The 16,899-nt window shown below is 43.2% G+C and overlaps 1 protein-coding gene across 1 annotated transcript in view; it reads right to left on the reverse strand.

Moving 5' to 3' along the window:
• The window catches only part of LOC115145793 (sorbin and SH3 domain-containing protein 2-like), an 86,192-nt gene that overhangs the window by 45,192 nt on the left and 24,101 nt on the right, over nt 1-16,899 (reverse strand). The window contains exon 3 of the mRNA XM_065004048.1: nt 1,107-1,162. Coding sequence (XP_064860120.1) covers nt 1,107-1,162 — 56 coding nt within the window. The remainder of the gene's footprint in view (nt 1-1,106; nt 1,163-16,899) is intronic.

Raw genomic sequence — 16,899 nt, forward strand, 5'->3', positions numbered from 1 at the left:
TTTCTCCAAGAGGGCACAGAATCACTCTGCATGCAAAACGTTTCAGCGCACCCTGCCATTTCGAAGGCAACGTTCTGTTGGCAAACACTGTGGGATGTTCAGTGACTCAGTCACTCGTGATGTAAACATTAACCAAAGCTGGAGCAAAGCTCTGATTGCAATGTCATGGAAACTTAATGAGGGCATATGCCTGGCGGACTCGATAAGAGCATTCTAGATTGCGCGGAGGCTATTGGCACCTCGATAGGTCTTGTGCTGTGAACAATTGCCATAGCAGGAACAAATCCAGACTTTCATTGGCAGAGTAACAGACGGCGTAGGAGTGTAATAACACTAAGTGAAGGATTTGTCATCATAGCTACTGTAATGAAACACTCCATACATTTTGGGATGCGGGCCAAGTTTAAGATGGAGCTTTAGAGGCCGATTTATGAATTAGAGGCCGATTTATGAATGAGAGGATTTACGTGGGTGTATAAGTAGATCATAAAGCAATGGAATATGTGTAATGCCTCTATGAATCTACATTATAGAGCAGGGGTGGCCGTCACTCCTCCTGGAGAGCTGTTGGATGGGGGGGGGGGGGGGCATTTTGCTTCAACCCTGTTGTAACACAAGGTCCTATGAGCAGCTGATTGGGAGGGTTAGGTTTGTTAGAGCAGGGTCGGAGTGAAACCCTGCAGGAGAGTAGCTCTCCAGGAGGAAGGCTGGCTACCCTTGCGCTATACGTTTCATTGATCAAGGCTGGAATCGGCCGTCCTTCATTCAAAGCTTTTCTGAATGCTAGGCTAATGCTAACAAGATGCCGATACTCTTAACAGCTCTAAAAGTCTTCAAACAGATCATTTGTAAGAAAAACAAATATAAAAATAAGAGATCTGTTGCGAACTTGCCTCAATCTGAATCTTGAAATGAAATGAGAGTTGGTTGAAAAAAAGAAAAGAAAAGAAACCGATGACATAGCTAAGCAACTCCGGCAGCAAGCAGTACTCAACAGCTGGAAAATGTCAACGAACACGGATATGCGCAATGCCTTGAGGTCAACATCCTAACGTGTGTGTGTGCGCTTGTGTTGCGTGGGGTTTAAAAACAGGCCCATCACATACCTGTATTCATGTTGAAGAGTTCTCCTAACAGTTCTACCGTCGCTGGGTCCACTTTCCTGGAATAAAGGAATCAGAGACAGCGGTTGGATTATTGCCCAGTGTACAGCCCTCAGATGAAACAGAAATTCTACTTCTCTTTCACATTACCTGGTGCAATTCAGCTCGTCATGCCATGTGAAATGGACATTGTGGATAATACATGTACTGTACCTCGAAAAGTTCTCCATCAGAAATAACTCGAGCGTCTGACTCGAAAACTAAAAGTCTCTTAAAGGGGGACATTTTGACTACAAAAAAGTAGTGCGGTTGTAAAAACAGACCTCATTTCCTCAAATAGTTCCAACATGCATTCCTCCCATTGGTGTTAAGGGCAGCAGAATTAACATTGCCCCAGTTTTGTGCCAGGCTCAACACGACTCGTAGCCTAAAATGAACATTCATTCTTGTTTGTTTGTCGTTTTCTAGACTTCTGAAATCAGGTGGATTACTGCTCGGTTGGACACCAGTCCTAGCAGTCATACAGTAGCTAGGGTAGCTGCATCTCTGCAGAGTAGCTCCTGGAATTGAGTATCACAAGCATGTAGTCGTGGAATGTGAAACATTTGACATTTTCCTTCCTTTAATCTATATTGTATGAGGAAACCCCCTTGAGTTGTGCAGCTATTTCCCAGGGGACATAATACGCAAACTTAAAAAAAAAAAACATTTTTACATTAATTTATTGGAGGTAATAAAATAAATATCCATTAATTTGTGCAACTATGTGGATGATAATATAAATTCAACTTGAAGCACATATATTATACATGGATAACTGAATTTATAAAACAACAAATCTATAAATATTGCATAATATTATAGGCTACACATAGTATGGTCTTTTGTGTGATGGCCTAAGAAAACCGACTTCCTGCTTAACGGAGCACAAGGACTCTGTCACAAGTTAGATCTACAGATACATAACTCGTTAGGACAGAGCGCCAAACAGAGGGACGGGCAGAAACAAACGGGTTCGCTTGTGGAGCGATGAGCTCGCGGCTGACGGGCGAATCAAAATCAATTAGTGTACCTCAGATCTGGCACGTCTTAATGCATCCTCCCTGCCTCGCTGTCGACCGGAAACAAAGCTAACCTTATAAAATGAGGCCATTTTCCAACTTACAACAATCTTCCTCCGAAAATCCCTGGCAGAACTTAGCCTTAGTTTAGTAAGATATGGAGCAAAATATCACCTTTGTTTTGAGATATTCCCTTTGAGTGTCTGCTATGTTTTTTTGTTTTTTATGTCACTCAATGTCCGCGCTGTCACACTGGCATAACGTCATGATAAGGGACTGATAAATGCTACAGGCCAACAATACAGCTACTTAACTGTACCGTATGTGCCCGTACCAAACATACACCAAATGTCATTCCTTAATGCTGTACATGATGGGTGATGAATCAGCTCTGAAAATACTCTTGTCCATGATTGATATGGAAAAGGGCCCTGTTGGAAAGTCCAGGCCTTGGTATGTTTGTGTACGTGTGTACATGTTTAATGCGTGTGTGTATATAAGTACGGTGCCTTCAGAAAGTATTCACACACCCCTTTACACTAATCCATAATGTCAAAGTGGAAACCTGTTTGTCGAACATTTAAGAAATATCTTCAGTGAATAAGTATTCAACCCCTTTGTTAGGGCAAGCCTAAATAAGCTCAGGAGTAAAACATGTGCTTAAATTGCATAAGAAGTTGCATGGACTCATTCAGTGTTAAGTAATAGTGGTCAACATGGTTTTTGAATGACTACCCCATCTCTGTAACCCACATAAAATGATCTATAAAAAAAAGGTGCCCCCAAATCGAGTAGTGAATTTCAAAACACAGATTCATCCAAAGACCAGCAAGATTTTTCAATGCCTTGCAAAGAAGGGCACCGATTGGTAGATGTGAATATTCTATATTTTTTTAATAAGACGCTGAATATCCCTTTGAGCATGGTGAAGTTATTCATTACTGTAGGCTTTGGATGGTGTATCAATCACTACAAATATGCAGGCATTCTTCCTAACTGAGTTGCTGGAGAGGAAATGACATTGAATGCTCCGGTGCTTGAAATTCACTAGTTAAAATGTTGATTGAAAATCTGCTTGAAAATCTAAAGTTAAAGACTTGTAAATGGTTATCTAGCAATGATCAACAAATAAACTTGACAGAGCTTGAAAAATTTTCAAAAATAACAAAAATGGGCTAATATTGTACAATCCAGGCATGCAAAGCTCTTTCCCAGAAAGACTCAGGGGTGTGAATACTTATGGAAATTAGATTTCTGTAATACATTTTTTTATTATATATATATATATATATATCTATCTATATGGGCCTATAATGATAGGCCTGTTTACCAATTGATTCTGGAAGAATATAATTTGTAAATGCTTTATGACAAGCACATAATTCAGCTACTTAACTATTCACCCAGACCCTCTATTAGTTTAAATGAGAACGTGTTAGTGCTGGGTTAGAACAAAGATTTGCGACGTCGAGGGTACCCCTAAACTGAAAAGATGGAAAGTACTACTAGAAAACACCATCACACCATTATTTCTAGCCAACCATTTACAATAAAACATGGTCACACAGAAGCTAAACAAAAGGCAACGCACAGTAATACATTAAGTTACAAGCCTTGTAAACGTTTTGTTTACAAATGCACAAGTTAGCAGTTGTGACACAGATGATTAGGTTAGCCACAGAGAGATGTTACTAGGCAGAGGGCACAGAATTGTGTTAAACAAAAAAAGTGTTAAAAAAAAAAATCATTTTTTTTTATATATTTGAGATTCTTCAAATAGCTACCCTTTTCCTAGACAGCTTTTCACTCTAAAGGACACCATTGCTCATGTTTCTTGGCCCAAGCAAGTCTCTTCTTATTAAGTGTCCTTCTATAGTAGTTTCTTTGCAGCAATTCGACCATGAAGGTCTGATTCACGCAGTCTCCTATGAACAGTCGATGTTGAGATGTCTGTTACTTGAACTCTATGAAGATATTATTTGGGCTGCAATTTCTGGTTGGTAACTGTAATGAACGTATCCTCTGAAGCAGAGGTAACTCTGGGTATTCCATTCCTGTGGCGGTCCTCATGAGAGCCAATTTCATCATAGTGCTTGATGGTTTTTGCGACTGCATTTGAAGAAACTTTTAAAGTTCTTGAAATTTTCCGGATTGACTGACCATCATGTCTTAAAGTAATGGTTTGTCGTTTCTCTTTGCTTATTTGAGCTGTTCTTGACATAATTTGGACTTGGTCTTTTACCTTGTCACAACACAACAGATTAGCTTAAACGCAATAAGGAAAGAAATTCCACAAATTAACTTAACATGCATTCCAGGTGACTACCTCATGAAGCTGGTTGAGAGAATACCAAGTGTGCAAAGCTGTCATCAAGGCAAAGGGTGGATATTTGAATGAATATATTTTCATTTGTTTAACACTTTTTTGGTTACTACATGATTCCATATGTGTTATTTCATAGTTGATGTCTTCACTATTAGTCTACAATGTAGAAAACAGTACAAAAAAAACCCTGGAATAAGTAGGTGTCCAAACTTTTGACAAGTACAGTTGAAGTCAGAAGTTTACATACACCTTAGCCAAATACATTTAAACTCAGTTTTTCACAATTCCTTACATTTAATCATAGTAAAAATTCCCTGTCTTAGGTCAGTTAGGATCACCACTTTATTTTAAGAATGTAAAAATGTCAGAATAATAGTAGAGAATGATTTAATCCAGCTTTTATTTCTTTCATCACATTCCTAGTTGGTCAGAAGTTTACATTCACTCAATTAGCATTTGGTAGCATTGCCTTTAAATTGTTTAACTTGGGTCAAACGTTACGGGTAGCCTTCCACAAGCTTCCCTCAACAGACACACACACAGAGCCTTATGTTCAAGGGGGATACCTCAACAGTAGATTCCTCCCTCTATAACCTACAGCAAGGCCGCAAAACATTTTGTTTGGGTGAATTTTGGCCCATTCCTAAAGACAAAGCTGATGTAGCTGAGTCTGGTTTGTAGGCCTCCTTGCTCGCACACGCTTTTTCAGTTCTGCCCACACATTTTCTATAGGATTGATGTCAAGCAAAGTGAGTTTGAAGGTAGGCCTTGAAATACATCCATAGGTACACCTCCAATTGACTCAGATTATGTCAATTAGCCTATCAGAAGCTTCTAAAGCCATGACATCATTTTCTGGAATTTTCCAAACTGTTTTCAGGCAGTCAACTTAGTGTATGTAAACTTCTGACCCACTGGAATTGTGATACAGTGAATTATAAGTGAAATAATCTGCCTGTAAACAATTGTTGGAAAAATTACTTGTGTCACTCACAAAGTAGATGTCCTAACCGACTTGCCAAAACTATAGTTTGTTTGTAGTTTGTTTGTTGTAAACTAAGAAGTTTACATAAGTTTTAATGACTCCAACCTAAGTGTATGTAAACTTCCGACTTCAACTGTATGTATGTATGTATGTATGTATGTATGTATGTATGTATGTATGTATGTACACACACAGTATATGCCTTAATTTCTAAAATATATGGACTCCGCTTTCATTTGACATATTGGTGCTCATGGGTCCTTTTAGATGGAAATGCCCATTACTAGTGGTGCAACGGATCACAAAACTCACGGTTCGGATCACGGTTTTGAGTCACAGATCGGATCATTTTTCGGATCAGCATAAAAACAAAAGAAAGGGAGACAAATAACTTCGCTTTCCTTTTATTACTTAAAGAAAACAAAGCAAGGAAGTTTTCAATGTTTAAATAAAATCTTAAAATCAAAAATTCAATACTCAATTGTTAAATTAAAGTGCAATATGAGGCATGTAACCTTCCTTTGAACAATTGTGAATGCAAAAATTGCCTGTGTCCACATCATTAAAAAAGTTTAAAAAGGCCAAGCAAAGCAGACCTGAGCTTGTAACTTCAAATTATATATATATATTTTTTAATGTCTACATTCTCTGGGGATAGGGTCGACCTCTTTGCAGTCACTATGTCCCCTGCCGTGGAGAACACCCTCTCGCTGGGAACTGAAGTGCCAGGCACAGCCAGGTAGCCTCTAGCCATCATGGCAATGTGAGGGTATTTACACTCATTGCTTTTCCACCATGTTAGTGGATCACCATCCACTGGAACGCCGCTTGCTGCCTTGTAGGATGCCTCCTCTTTGATGGTGTTGGCAAACGTCTTGCCCGTGTCCTTGCTCACAAAGGTCTCCCGGCAAAGCTCCTTCATGGCCAAATTATTTTGTGGAGGACATGCCTCCGAGTCTGCTCCTGTCGGCTCTGTGGCTTGACCCTGCAGAAAGAAATGACTTGATCTAACTAAACTATTTATGTTCATAGAACTATAATTGTGGCAATAACATTTAATAAAAAGCCATTATTTTTACAAATAAAAAAATGGATGATTCTAATAGCAATAGCATAGACTAAGATTAGTATGCAGTATATTATTGAAGTAATTCACTCTTACTTTTTTTTTTACCTCTTCAGTGGCCACAATCTCAGTGGTGAGATCACTATGTCCTCCGGTATAGGGCAGGGTCTAGGTGAGACAGGGACTTGAACCTTGGATCCAGTGCAGTAGATCTATGAAGGTATTCCTGTACGTTAGGGGGTTATCTGGGGTTCAGGTCCTCTCTAATGGCAGCCTTGACATCTCTAGTGATGGTGCTGTCTTCCTCACTTGGGGCCATGGATTGTAGAATCCTTGTTTTCAGAGGTAGGATCACGGACACAGACGGTGCAGTTTCAGTGCTCAACAGGCTTGTAACCGTTTTGAGGGGTTTGAGCACCTAGAGGACCTCCTCTGCCCCTTTGGCATCATCATCAGACAAGGTGACCATGTCTTTATATTTTTTCAGGGTCTTGTCGATCAGTGCAGAGTATACAGCTGCCTGCTGCTCAAGATGGAACTCCACTTATGACATGTTGGAGAGCTATGCTGTTGTGACATTGTGTATGAGCTTGTGGGTCGTTAGCTCTAACATTTCTTGCTTGGTCTTAAGCACATGAGCGGCTGTTGTGCTTCGGTGGAAAAAGGAAACCACCTTCCCGATCCTCCCAAGGAGGCTGTCCATCTGGTTCACTGAGGTTCCCTTTTGGGATGCTAAATTGATCACATGTGCAAAGCAAGCTATCTGTGGCCCCAGTCCAGCTTCTACCACTGCATTTACTTGGTTCTTGGCATTATCTGTGGTGATTGGGATATTGATATTGGGCCTCTAGCTTCCACTCTGCTACTGCTCTCCTAGCAGTACCTCCACCAGATTTGTGCCTGTGTGACTCCGAGGGGGGAGTGTCTGTAGCACCGGACTTCGCATCTCCCACTCCTCTGTGGTGTAGTGAGTAGTCACAGTTATGTAGAGGATGCCTGGGATAGTTCGGCTACAATTTATGATCTTTTCCTGTTCATAAAGTTCTGGCACGATCTCCATACTGAAGTGGGTACGCGAGGGGATTTCGTAGCGTGGCACAAGCACTTTCAACCATATTTTGAAACCCTTTAGTTTTCCACAACAGAGTATGGCCTCATGTCTGCAGCGATAAACATCCCGATAGATTTGGTGATGGCTTCATTCAGCCCGGTATGATTCTGCAGCAAAGGGCTTAATTGCAGTGGTGAGAAGTTGTTGTCTCTTGGCTGAGTTGGCTCCCGTCACTGACACACCAGGGTGATGACGCTTTAAAAAAAGTGTGTGGCCACGCTCCATGTATATCCATGATCACGCGGCTTTCTTGTGGCACAATGACTACACACCGTAATGGTGTTGTCCACCACCCTTCTTCCACCCTCATATTTGACAGGGAAGTCGAAATGCTCCCATGCATGAGACGTAAATGAAGCGGGAGGCTTTTTCCAGTTCTTCAGCTCCTCCGCCGGCCGTCACTGATTTTTTCTTCTTAGCTTTTTTGTCAACGCGAGCATCCAGGATTGATTCATTGGGATTCAACTGCTTTAAAAATAATAATAAAATCAACCTTCAGAGTAAAACACAGCATCGGTCTGGTCTTTACCTTTTCGCTGCAACTCCGAGTCGAGATTTAGGGAATTATCCCTTTAAAAAGTATCAGCGGCAGTAAAACTATTTCACACTATGATGGTTAAACTATGCAATTGATCTGCGGTTCACATGCGTGCCGAACCGTGTGGGGGTGAGCCGCACGGATCAACTACGCTCCGTTACACCACTACCCATTACCCACAATCCTTTCCTGGCAGCCAGTACATGGCAAACCACTTAGTCTCCTATGCAGCATTGAAAATAGGCAAAGGTGGATAAATATGGAGCAGGGGAAAATGGAACTGGGAGGTCGAGAACAGCAGGAAGCTGAGGACTATGTTGCATTCTGGTTACGGCAGGAGGCAGGAGCCAGGAGGACATGGGTTGCATCTCAATACACCAAAGATGGCCTCCATATCTACACTGGCATTAAAGAACTGGACAGGTGAAAGCAACTTACTATAGCAGGCATCCTCCACATTGCCTTCACATTCCTGTGTTTTCAGAACGTCGCAGAGGGTGAGGAGAAGTCACTTTTTCTAAAGGTTATGTCCACACACACACACACACACACACACAACTTGTTTGCTGCTCCCACAAGTGACATTTAACTAAAAGCTACCGAAACAGCTTCTCCTCTGACATGGTTGTCGTCAGGTAACCAAACCCACATGACACACGGGATGAAGCCATGTGTAGACACGCCTACAGCTTAGTGGACACACCACGCCAGGTCTGCCATCGAGACACGTTTCTCACATGGGCGGGACTGGAAACAGAACCATCTTAAGCTTTCATCCCCAAATGCACCATCATGGATGGATTCAAACAAAAAAAGGGTAGACTCAAATCATTTAATGGCTAAAAAAAACAGAACCTACCGATTGTGGGTCCTTTTAGAAGGCTAACAAATAACCAAGCTGACAGACAGCCGATAAAGCCCATCGAACAACCACCTCTAATTGGCCGGCAAACTGGAATGTTCATCTCTCCGTTTTAAAGAATGTGCAAGAGAAGCACTTAGGACTCTATTGACTTTTAAAAACACAAGCACATATGTCGTGCCAACACAGCCAGTGTTGGTGGTGTTAGTCAAGGGGCAAACACTCTGATGGGTTACTATAGAGCGCCAACAATAGATGCTAAATTCTGCTATACATGTGCTAGTTGTCTGTCCATTTAGTAATCTCACACAGCTACACACATTGGGGTAAATCCCGGGGCTGGCGTCATGGCTTGTCGCCATCCAAACCAGGGCCAGAAAGGATCATGTTTCCGGGGGACAGACCAGCGGCGACACAGCAGCTGTGGCCACCACGGCCCACGGGGGAAGTGTTATGGTGGGACACTGGATCCTCTCTTTCAAATGAGTGATATTCAAACTTGTTCAGCAAAAACTAAATAACACTTTAGAAACTTGGGTCCAATATTATTTCACAAAGCAAGTTGACTGAGAGAACAATTACAATTCACAACTTGTGTCCAATTGGAATCTGGGAATACGCAGGTACACCTCAAATTTCTTTCCACACCGAGCCCCATCTCCAACTGCCATTCCACCGAGTCCCCCTGACCAGAGAATCAGCATGGAGCCATTCGAATGTCTGAAGCTTTAATGCCTATAAAACAAGTCACAGTCCTCGTATCAGACGGCCATGGGGACAGTTGTGACAGCGGCTGTAAATATTGAAGCCTGGCACGTACTGCTGTGATTAAAATCGGCAGGTGCGGCGGCGCTATGTTTACGAGGCATTAGATGCCAGCACCTGATGAATCCCCAGACAAGCCAGTTGCCGCATATCAACGGAATAATCATTTATAGAACAGGAAACGAGGAAGGCGGATGGGAGGATAAAAAAGAGGTCGGATAAGGGAGAATACAATTGGAGAGTGAATGGCCGGTCACTGATTGACGCTCTCACCAGAGCTCCTTATTGCATGTATGAATACATACAATGTCTGAACTATTACATCCATATCATAAGACTACCATGGTTGAATTGTGCCTATCTATGCCACTGCAATGGCCACTTAACTTTTCACTGCATTGATTCAAAGTTATGCTCAGCCTCAGTGTTACATTTCTGCTGGGTCATCACTATACAATCTCTTCACTCTGCGTCGACGAGCACCCGACCCGGGCAGTTCTTCTGTGCACTTCTCATGAAGAGGAAGACACTCCAGCACGCCGCTGATCTTTGACGCCCCAACAAACAATGTGATGGAGCTCACTGCAACATTTTGGGAACATTTTGTGAACCTCCGAGCTTCTCGGATGCCCAATGCATCACACCACTCGGAGCGTCGGCGTACGCAGTCACACACACACACGCACGCACGCACGTGAAGAAGTTGGAGCACAGGATTAGCCGTAGTGTTAGGTATTGGTGTGTCTGGGCTATAGCTGGGATGAGTTTAGAGTGAGGACGAGAGGTCTATTTGAGATCCTGGGATTGTAAAAAAAGGTGGCGTTGCGTGTCTAGAGACGTAATTCTGACACCACTCGCGACATTGCTGAGAGATAAACAAAAACATCCCAATGAAACGCAGTGACATTCAGAAAAAGACGGCGTGAAGGTAGAACATCCTAGCCCTCTCCGTTTGGCCTCCTGAGGGTAGCGGGGGATTTCATTACACAAGATGCCTTCGTCCCAGGTGATGCGCGTTTGACTACGTACGCTAGTAGGTCTTGACAAAACGCACAGCTTTTGCAGTTTCCTACCCAATTTCAAAATGGACCCCTTACTCTATTACTCTGAACGTTTTGGTCCAGTTTCCCGAGACACAGATTATGCCTAGTCCAGGACAACATAAATAATACATTCTAAATGGAATTTCCAGGACTAGACTTGATCTGTGAAACCGTCCCCTTAGCCCTGAGGACCCCCCTGGGTGCATGTCTAGTTTTTTTGTCCTAGCACTACACAGCTGTTTCAGATAACCAACTCATTAAACGTTGACTATTTGAATCAGCTGCGTAATGCTAGGGCATTGAAATTCCATCAATAATAATGTTTTTTGTTGTTGTTGTCCTGGACTAGGCTTAATCTGTGCCTGCTGAGCGCAAACTTGAACGTTGTGAAAACTCTGTGCAACTTTCAGTGTGCGTTTACTTACGAACACTGAGGCTGTACCCGCTTTAAGTCAAGTACGCTACCGTGGATGATCATAATGTGGGCTTACCAGAGTGGCCTACCGTCAAAAACAATGGAGAAAATGCATCCCATAACATGTACCAATTTGTAAGTCGCTCTGGATAAGAGCGTCTGCTAAATGACTTAAATGTAAATGTAAATGTAAATGTAAAAAGCTGTTCATTCAGCCTACAGCAGCAAATAATGTGTGGTGTTCAATGAAAAAAACACATGCAGGGCTTGAAATGAACCTGTTTATCCTCTTTATCCTTCAGACAAGGAGGTGACCGAAAATGTTCTCGTTTGATGCAAGAAACCACTTTACAAAATAAAACGCATTATTATTCCCATACCATTATTACAGAGTATCAGACAAATGCCACCCTTTGCCTATTGGCTACTTAGCTTATTCAAGCCTGTCTCAAAATACAACACTGCCCTTTTAAGACAAAAAAAAGCTCTTCAGCTGACTCACTTTTCAAAGATGTCTAGAAATGTACACGTTTTGTGCTCTTGTAAGAAGCAATCATTCCCCCATTACGGACTACAAATGATCTATTACTGGGCTAATAACTCACTAACTAGCAAAGGATATGAACAAATGAACACACATGGCTACACGCAGCTCTTGCTCTGATCTCAAAACAAGCACATCTACTCACAACCGCTCATGCTGTAAACACAGTCCAGTTCAAAGTGAATGGCACAGATGCATTATGGCAATGGTTTATTTGCATATAGGCCTACTACAGCTCTGAATGGTTATGGCGCACTGGTCTGTGTAGAGTACGGGCCTGAGTGGTGCCTGTCAATGCAATAGAATCCTACTCCGATGCAGTCTGCCTACAACAAAATCTCTTGCATAGTTAGTTTTGCATACTAATAAGTATTGCATGCCTCCCGAGTGACGCAGCGGTCTGCGTCACTGCAGACCTGGGTTTGATCCTGGGCTGCGTTGCGGCCGGGCCGCGACCAGGAGATCCATGAGGCGGTGCACAATTGGCCCAGCGTCATTCGGGTTAAAGGAGGGTTTGGCCGGTCTGGACTTCCTTAACCCATCGTGCTCTAGCGACTCCTGTGGCGGGCTGGGCACATACACGCTGACATGGTCGCCAGTTGTGTCAAAGGAAACACTGAACATTGGGGTGGCTGGCTTCCGGGTTAACCGAGCAGTTTGTCAAAAAGCAGTGCGGCTTGGCAGTGTTGTGTTTCAGAGGACGTACAGCTCTCTACCTTGGCCTCTCCCGAGTCCTACGGGAGTTGCAGCGATGGGACAATTGGATATCACAAAATTGGGAAGAAATTGTCTTGCCTAGTTTGTTTTGTTTCTGTATGTTGCATTGAAAGTGGCTAATATTGCGTTGATTCTATCACAATTCCCACAGTCAAGCGAATCGTTGATAGTGTTAACTAAAAATGGGGAAAAATCTAGAAAGTTGAATCTCGTGCTTCTCTGCTTCTTCAGTCCCGGGGGAGCTGCGCAGCTTAGAGGGAACATTGCTTAGAAGGCATTTCACACTTACAAAAGTGGATGTGAAACCATCCATTAGAGATGGTAAGTAGGCATTGTGAGCATGAAACCATTGTGAATCATCCTGGATTAAGAAGACCCTCAGAGCAGGTGGTTTTATTTCAGTCGGATAACCATCAGACTCTTACAGATCTAGATAAGTCCATAAGGAAGTCCATGCCTGTTCCATGATGTAATATGATTGATGGTATTACAACAGTGGATTAGTCATGAGTCTAGGATGGCACATTATCAGCTGATTGACACTGCACAGTTTTCAGTTAAAGTGGGACTTACTCCAGTTTGAGTGACCTTTTGTAGCCTTAAGAAAATAGACGCTCTGAATCAAGATGGGGGATTAAGTTTTGGTTTATGATTTACTGAAGTTTATGGCACAATGTTATATTTCTATTAAGATTCACAGCACCAGTCCTAGGGACACCGATAAAATCAGTAAAACCTCCTATCAAGGGACCTGCTGTGCACAACGAGCCACTATCAAAATGTTGACAACTAAAATGAATGTCCATAATAACTTCCAATTGTGCATCGGGGCAAGCAATGGGACTGTAGTTCCTTCCCAAAGTTCAGACATAAAATGCCAGACTCCATCTCGCATAAATATAAGTAGAATTTATATTTTTCTCTGGTTATTTTGTTGGCTTGTTCTTGAGGGAAAACTCATAACATTCAGAAGTCAAATTGATATAGCAGCACTATGCGCAACTCCCATACCCCCGTGCCCTTAGAGGACAGAGTAAAATCTCATTTTGACTAAAACGTCTGGGGTAGGCCTACGAATCATATCCAACTGACAATTCTGGTACCACCGAGTATGTTATGAGCGTAACGTCACTCTTTTTATACCACAGATGTTTAGAATGATATAAAAGGTAATTCTATCTGAGCCTGATGTAGAAGCTTTGTACAGATAAATTATGCATTTCCTTAAACTCCATGTGGGAAAATACTTTTTCCATACTTGAATTTATTCAGTTCTCGGCTTTGCAATTTATTGAATCCTCCCCCAAGAGTCAAAATAAACTGAGCTAATGGCAGAATCTGTGGGTAATACCGAACAGAAAGCCTGGAGAGGAGGAACTCCAAATCTCAAAAAGAAGTAGTATTCCCTTCTTCCTCTCCATTTTCAAGCCCTAAAAACACATGTTGAGATTGCCTATGGCTGTTATACACTGCTCAAAAAAATAAAGGGAACACTAAAATAACATCCTCGATCTGAATGAATGAAATATTCTTATTAAATACTTGTTTCTTTACATAGTTGAATGTGCTGACAACAAAATCACACAAATTATCAATGGAAATCAAATTTGTCAACACATGGAGGTCTGGATTTGGAGTCGCACTCAAAATTAAAGTGGAAAACTACACTACAGGCTGATCCAACTTTGATGTAATGACCTTAAAAACACGTCAAAATGAGGCTCAGTAGTGTGTGTGTGGCCTCCACGTGCCTGTATCACCTCCCTACAACGCCTGGGCATGCTCCTGATGAGGTGGCGGATGGTCTCCTGAGGGATCTCCTCCCAGACCTGGACTAAAGCATCCGCCAACTCCTGGACAGTCTGTGGTGCAACGTGGCGTTGGTGGATGGAGCGAGACATGATGTCCCAGATGTGCTCAATTGGATTCAGGTCTGGGGAACGGGCGGGCCAGTCCATAGCATCAATGCCTTCCTCTTGCAGGAACTGCTGACACACTCCAGCCACATGAGGTCTAGCATTGTCTTGCATTAGGAGGAACCCAGGGCCAACCGCACCAGCATATGGTCACACAAGGGGTCTGAGGATCTCATCTCGGTACCTAATGGCAGTCAGGCTACCACTGGCGAGCACATGGAGGGCTGTGCGGCCCTCCAAAGAAATGCCACCCCACACCATGACTGACCCACCGCCAAACCGGTCATGCTGGAGGATGTTGCAGGCAGCAGAAAGTTCTCCAGGGTGGCTCCAGGCTCTGTCACATCTGTCACGTGCTCAGTGTGAACCTGCTTTCATCTGTGAAGAGCACAGGGCGCCAGTGGCGAATTTGCCAATCTTGGTGTTCTCTGGCAAATGCCAAACGTCCTGCACGGTGTTGGGCTGTAAGCACAACCCCCACCTGTGGACATCGGGCCCTCATACCACCCTCATGGAGTCTGTTTGAGCAGACATGCACATTTGTGGCCTGCTGGAGGTCATTTTGCAGGGCTCTGGCAGTGCTCCTCCTTGCACAAAGGCGGAGGTAGCGGTCCTGCTGCTGGGTTGTTGCCCTCCTACGGCCTCCTCCTCGTCTCCTGATGTACTGGCCTGTCTCCTGGTAGCGCCTCCATGCTCTGGACACTACGCTGACAGACACAGCAAACCTTCTTGCCATAGCTCGCATTGATGTGCCATCCTGGATGAGCTGCACTACCTCAGCCACTTGTGTAGGTTGTAGACTCCGTCTCATGCTACCACTAGAGTGAAAGCAATGCCAGCATTCAAAAGTGACCAAAACATCAGCCAGGAAGCATAGGAACTGAGAAGTGGTCTGTGGTCCCCACCTGCAGAACCACTCCTTTATTGGGGGTGTCTTGCTAATTGCCTATAATTTCCACCTGTTGTCTATTCCATTTGCACAACAGCATGTGAAATGTATTGTCAATCAGTGTTGCTTCCTAAGGGGACAGTTTGATTTCACAGAAGTGTGATTGACTTGGAGTTACATTGTGTTGTTTAAGTTTTCCCTCTATTTTTTTGAGCAGTGTATTTTATTGGGTCACAGTGGTTTATCCGTAGATTGTAATTTAGGTGTTGGTGGAGACCTCTGGAAAGTTCTGTATATAATCACTGAAAAAATACTGAACAAAATGTATTTTTAAACAATTCCAACGATTTTACTGAGTTACAGCTCATGTAAGGAAATCAGTCAACTGAAAAACTCATTAGGCATAATCTATGGATTTCACATGACTGGGCAGGGGCGCAGCAATGGGTGGGCCTGTGAGGGCATAGGCCCAACCCACTTGGGAGCAAGGCCCACCCACTGATGAGCAAGGCCCAGCCCAGCTCCTCAGTTTCATCAGCTGTCCGGAAGGCTGCTCTCAGACAATCCTACAGGTAAAGAAGCCAAATGTGGAGTTCCTGGGCTGGCGTGGTTACACTGTGCTTGTGGGGCCGGTTTGACAGACTACCGAATTCTCTAAAACGTCGTTGGATGTGGCTTATGGTAGAGAAATTAACATTAAATTATCTGGCAACATCTTGGTGGACATTCCTGCAGTCAACATACCAATTGCACACTCCCTCAAAACTTGAGACATCTGTGGCATTGCGTGACAAAATTGTACATTTCAGAGTGGCAATTTATTGTCCCCAGCACACGGTGTACCTGTGTAATGACCATGCTGTTTAAATCAGCGTCTTGATATGCCACACCAGGGATGTAAACAAAGAGCGTCCTCTCACCATTCTCCACTTTAGAGTCCTCGTCGGCGTATGCTGATAACCTGGGAGAGAGAGGTGACTATTAAAGCGTTCGCTGTGGCCATTTGTGGTTCTCCCTCTCCTCCTCCCCCTCCCCCGATGACTTGGCACTTTTCCAAACCGTCGGAGCTAGTGCTATAATAATGATGACCTCAACAAAACTTAAGTGGCCACACAATTTATTTGAGTAAGAGAGAGCGATCGCAGATGCTTTAGACGGCCCCTCTGAAACGCATTTAAGCGAGCGGAATGCAGTTTTTAAAATAGCTGACTTTAATGGAAATCAAGACAGGCCCTCTTGTCACAGCTAATATGACAGTGGGATATAATGGACTTGGCTGAAGCCCAGAGGTAAAAAATAAATAAAAAAATCAGAGCAGAAAATGACACTAAGCGCCATCACTCAACATCACTCAAGTACATTGGAAAGAGACTTCGGGTGTGTCCCAAATACCACCGATTGGCCCTGGTCAAAAGTACTGCACTAACAGCAACTAGGGCGCCATTTGGGACGCACCCTTATACGTCAAGGAACATCTCGGGGGGAAAAAGTCTCCAACTTCTCCCTCTCCAAATACAGATTTTTCAAATTGAAGATCTAATCATATTAGAAGCTATGG

This window comes from Oncorhynchus nerka, linkage group LG18, assembly GCF_034236695.1.
Source record: "Oncorhynchus nerka isolate Pitt River linkage group LG18, Oner_Uvic_2.0, whole genome shotgun sequence".
Classification (NCBI taxonomy): domain Eukaryota; kingdom Metazoa; phylum Chordata; class Actinopteri; order Salmoniformes; family Salmonidae; genus Oncorhynchus; species Oncorhynchus nerka.